The 5285-nt window shown below is 39.3% G+C and overlaps 1 protein-coding gene across 3 annotated transcripts; it reads left to right on the top strand.

Moving 5' to 3' along the window:
- The first annotated feature begins 283 nt into the window (after positions 1-283).
- Positions 284-5073, top strand: arl4aa (ADP-ribosylation factor-like 4aa). Of its 3 annotated transcripts, none has more exons than XM_055661941.1 (2): positions 284-458; positions 1664-5073. In XM_055661941.1, the coding sequence occupies exon 2, from the start codon at positions 1784-1786 to the stop codon at positions 2384-2386; it is 603 nt and encodes a 200-aa protein (XP_055517916.1). In that variant the 5' UTR covers positions 284-458; positions 1664-1783; the 3' UTR covers positions 2387-5073. The 3 variants fall into 3 exon arrangements, with proteins under 3 accessions (XP_055517916.1, XP_055517923.1, XP_055517931.1); XM_055661948.1 differs by having other exon boundaries at positions 292-374; XM_055661956.1 differs by lacking the exon at positions 284-458 and adding an exon at positions 568-713.
- Positions 5074-5285: the final 212 nt, after the last annotated feature.

Here is a 5285-nt window from a genome sequence, read left to right as displayed (position 1 = left end):
TTGCGGTAGAGGGGGGGGAGTGACCAATGGGTGCCGGAGGCGGGACCTGGCTGGAACGTTGATCTCTGCGTCCATTGGCCACTCTTCCTCCAGCCCCGCCCCCCCTCCTGCCTCTTTGCCGCGACGCCATTGGCCGCAGCCCAAGTCCATCACACCCGCTGCCACACGGTGATCCCGCCCCCGCGGCGCCATTGGCCTGGGCCGATGTCGATCTCGCCCAACGCGTCCAACCCGGCCCCGCCCCGTGCGGCCGTGCTCGCGGCCTCGTGTTGCTCGTGCCCGCGCTCGCGCGCTCTGGGGTCACTGTCACTGCTGCCAAGAGGTTTGGTTACTGCGGTCCGGGGCGCACAACAGCGGAGAGCAGCCCCGGCATGGTACGGTGCCGAGACCAGCGCTGAACCTCTTGTCGGGCGAGCTTTTGCTTGGTCGGTCGGTCGGTCGTCTCACAGCCTTTAAGGGTGGGTGATTCATTTAACACGGGGGGTGGGGGAGAGAGAGACAGAGAGAGAACGAATGGCGGTAGGTGTGCACGGGTTTAGCTCTCTCCCTGAGTGCCGAGCAGCCTGGTTGACCCGGCGTAATCGCCTTTACTGGAGTGTTTACAGCAGCGCAGAAAGATTTAAGTTCCAGCTGCAGCAGGCTGGATGGATGGATGTCCGCAGCGTCGTCCTTCCACGACTTGTTGAATTGTTGGGTGCAATTATGTGATTGAGGTGCGAAATTGTAGTGAAAACAAGCAAGTTTCTAAACTATTTGGGCAAACAATAAGGTAGACGAAAATGCTGGATAAACTCAGCGGGTGAGGCAGCATCGATAGAGCGAAGGAAATCGGCGACGTTTCGGGTCGAGACCCTTCTTCAGGAATATATGGAATGCGTGTTTAAAAATAAATAGTAGAGGGGTTTCAGGTTGTTTGATCGCTGTATTTGAATTTTTGTTTGGCTTGTTACCATTCTAGGTTGGGCAAGGTGTAGTGAAAGCAAGGCGTGAGTCTGCTCTAATTTGTCGATCTGTCTGGTGTTTAATCGCAAAGGGTTTAAGAAATAAATTCTGAAGTTTTCGGGTACTAAAATCAAATGGGAGAGATCGGGATTTGTTGTAATTTGACCGATGCATAAGAATGTAGTGACTAAAGTAAAGATACATTTTTAGTTTATATACACTTATAACTTATTGTTATAGTAATTAGTTTACATTAATGGGTTTATTCACATTTCGTCACTGTCGTTTTTGCATTACGTGACCTGAGTGAACGCCCTATAAAATCATTTAAGGATTTATTTCATCTTTTACGCCTGTTGTTAAAGGAAATTTGACGTTGATTTGAGGATTTGTTTCAGAAAGGAACATCAGTGTTGTTGTAATTACATTGGTGTCTGTTTGAAATGGAATTACATTTTTATTCTCTTGTGTCCGAATACCATAACTCATCTTGTGATCTTGGATATGGTGGTAGCGTTAACCTAAATTTATCCTGCCGTTTATATTACGGACATCAAACAAAACTCATAAATTGATGCAATGTGTACTGTAAGTCAATAAATTAAAACAACATTTTAGAAATCTTTGAAATCCTGTCTAGATCACCTGTTGGTGTTTTTACCTGTTGATGTATCATCTGGGTTATGTAGCTATATAATACATTTCTTTTTTTCCCGTACAGAGATAGTTTATCTCGAAACTACCTTGGATTATCGTAGTTGAAGACATTGCGATCAGCAACCTTTGGAAATAACATCTTTCAGTGCAAACATCTGCATTTCCCTTGTACTTCGAGTCTGAGATGGGTAACGGACTTTCAGATCAAACTCCCATTTTATCAAACTTTCCATCTTTTCAATCTCTGCACATTGTTATTCTGGGTTTAGATTGTGCTGGAAAGACCACTGTTTTGTACAGATTGCAGTTCAATGAATTTGTCAATACTGTTCCAACAAAAGGATTTAATTCAGAAAAAATCAAAGTGACATTGGGTAACTCCAAACCAGTCACCTTTCATTTTTGGGATGTAGGTGGACAGGAGAAACTGAGACCACTCTGGAAATCCTACACTCGCTGTACAGATGGCATCATCTTTGTGGTGGACTCTGTAGATATGGAAAGGATGGAAGAAGCCAAAACTGAACTGCATAAAATAACCAGGAGCTCTGAGAACCAAGGAGTGCCTGTACTTTTGATTGCCAACAAACAGGATCTCAGGAACTGCCTCTCTCTCTCTGAAGTGGAGAAACTGTTAGCGTTGAGTGAATTAAGTTCCTCAACTCCATGGCACCTACAACCAACCTGTGCTATTATAGGAGATGGGCTTAAGGAAGGACTGGAAAAACTTTATGAAATGATTGTCAAGAGGCGAAAGATGTTGAAACAACAGAAAAAGAAGAGATGATTCTACAAATGTTGAAGATACAAAAATGTTTTGTATATTTAAAAGCTGAGATGTTTCTACACTGGTCATTATATCTGTAGCCTTTTAACAATGTTTAAGTTGAAAGTGAAAGGTTTTTGGAGCGCCAAGACTGGATTTTCTTAGTGGGATCACAGTTGAAAGTGGGTGTGATAAACTAAGTATCGAGACCATTTATACCAGCATAAGACTGTCAGCATAGTTGCTGACCAAATTACATTTAGATCTGTATTATGTTAATTGGCCTTTCCAATGGTCAAACATGTTTGTGTGTATGTGGGCTATGTGTTTCCACTTTAGACATAAATGTCCAGGTACCTGCCACAGTACAAGGCTATTTTTATAAGCCAACTGAACACTGAAAATATTTGTTTGTTGACCATATGGTTATTGTTATATGAGGAATATTCACAAAACTTGTTGGGAGGAAATGGCTGCTACAGATGGTTATTTTAAGTGTTTAACTGCTCTTTTTTGAAGTAAGAAATTTAAGGAACAGGTTACTAAATCTTGTTTTTGGAAGAATATTTAAAATGAGCTACTACTGGTATTAAAGAAAAGTCGAGCACAAAAGTGCTATACCTACATAATTTGTAGTGTAAGGGTTGCGTACAAGTGCATATCTCAGTTGCGTGAACATTATACAATGTCATAAGTGAAAGTCTTTGTGAAGGGAGGAGTTAAAATCTGCAATGATGTTTAACTGACCTTGAACTTTGAGTACAGAAGAGTTTTTTTTAATAATGACGCAGGAACATAGCATTCGGTAGACAAAAATGCTGGAGAAACTCAGCGGGTGAGGCAATATCTATGGAGCGAAGGGATAGGTGCTGTCTCACCCGCTGAGTTTCTCCAGAATTTTTGTCCACCTTCGATTTTTCCAGCATTGCAATTCTTTCTTCAATGGGAACATACAATTAGTCTGTTCTTGTTACAGATATACAAGTTGCCATGAAGCCCTGATTTCTAAACAGTGTTGCATGGGGAGATTGGATTTTATGCCATTATATAAGCTGTGACATGAGATGTGGAATAAACAAAAAACTATGTAGGTCTGCACATGCTGACAACTGTAAAATTTGCGTAATGAAGCTGATTGGGTCAGCTTTGACATGAATTATTTTGATGCCATCTTTCTACGGGTTTTGTTTGGAGATTTAATTTGCTTCAATGATTGCAATATTTCCTACATATTAGTACTGATATAAAAAACAAAACTACCCCCACAGTTAGTTGTGACCAGCTGAGTCTTTAGTGAAAAGTTAGGAAAGGTCTGAATGTGCAGCTTTTTGGGGCTGAGAGGGACGATAACAACCAACCACACCTAGATTTTGTCCTTTAATATAGGTGAAAAGTTTGCACATATTACGCAATTCCATAATGAGGGACCGTGGGGAAGTAGGAGGTTTCCCAATTTGTTTGTAGCTCTATTTTCCTTTGTAGCTTGCTGCTCTCCTTTGCAGAACTCTTTTCCAACATGGGAGTTATTGAGTAACTTGTTGATTCTTTATGTAAGGATGCTAGGTGTATAATATTTGTGGACCATCTTTTATTGTATGACATTTTTCATGTTTATAAAATTTACACTTAGAAATTATTACTGAAATTTGTATGAAAATAGAGTGGCACAGATTTTATAGAAACCATGCATGTTTAAAACGGTTCACTGTTGATTTTCTTTTTTGACAAAGAAGGTCAGGGATTATTCTGAACTAATGTTTTGAGCTTGCAGTGGAAGCTCTTCCTCTAAAGAAAACCAAGAAAATCTGCCAGGTGGCTACAATTAATAAATATATGCAAACCTATTATTTTTCATTTAGAACCTTGGTTAAAGAAGATTACCAAAATACAACTTTACATTTTCCTCTCTCTCTGTCACGGCCACAAAGGTTTAAATTCTATGAAAGTTTTTGATAAATATGTATTTGCTATTTCCAAGATTTTACCCAGTCTAGATTTCAAAGGTTTGGGGTTAGGTGATGTGGCACGTTGATTGGATACCGGAATGCTGGCTGTTCATGTGTATAAAAGCACAGGGCATTTTTTATCACTGAAGTGTTCACGCATTTGAAAGGAAATCTGGGTGACATATCGAATGCAGAGAATATCTGGCATGGTAAAGTCTATAAATAGTTTGCACAAAACATTTTGTTTATTAGCATCTCGTTTACTTCCAGTGTTTTCCAAATTCAAAAAGGCAGATCAGTTTAGAATCATTATGTTCATCATTGCTAAACCTATCTGTTGCAAGCAAAATGTTTTGAAAAACGAATGAATTGATATGGCAATTAATTCTTGAAGCTAAAATGTAATTGTTATTTAAAACAAACTGTCTGATTTAAATCTCCAAAGACCTTGCATTGAGATGGTAAAAGCTTTCTTTAATGATATGAGGCTGTTTGATATTTTACTGTACCAATTCTGTAAATATCTTGTTTGACGTGCAGTGGCTTTAAGAAATGCACTTTAGGTGTTCATTAAAGATCAACAGCTTTGTGTAACATTTGTTTTTATAACTGAAGGACTTTTAATGGATCTGTGGTTTATGTGTTTACCATCTGCATTTACGACACTTCCTGTCACTAGTTAGAAAAAAATCTTTATATTTATATAAAATGTTGGCTCTTAATAAATACACTGAATAAATCATACCACTGCCTTGGCCACAAGTAACACGCCTGATCAAATTAATGTTTTTCCTGGCAGCTTTGTTTATATTTTGGGTTGAAACTTTTGGTTATTTATTCAATTTGGGATTTTTTTTTTCCCAGTGTTCAGCAGTCAGTGATTTTTTGATATTTAAAAACAATTGAATTGTGCACTAATTCTGCAAACTACTTGGTGAAGTAAGTGCACATTTTGAAGTAGAGGTTCTTAATTA

This window comes from Leucoraja erinacea, chromosome 2 (genome assembly GCF_028641065.1).
Source record: "Leucoraja erinacea ecotype New England chromosome 2, Leri_hhj_1, whole genome shotgun sequence".
In the NCBI taxonomy this organism is placed as follows: Eukaryota; Metazoa; Chordata; class Chondrichthyes; order Rajiformes; family Rajidae; genus Leucoraja; species Leucoraja erinaceus.
Note: the sequence above shows the minus strand (reverse complement) of the source record. Positions and strands in the feature narration are given on the sequence as shown.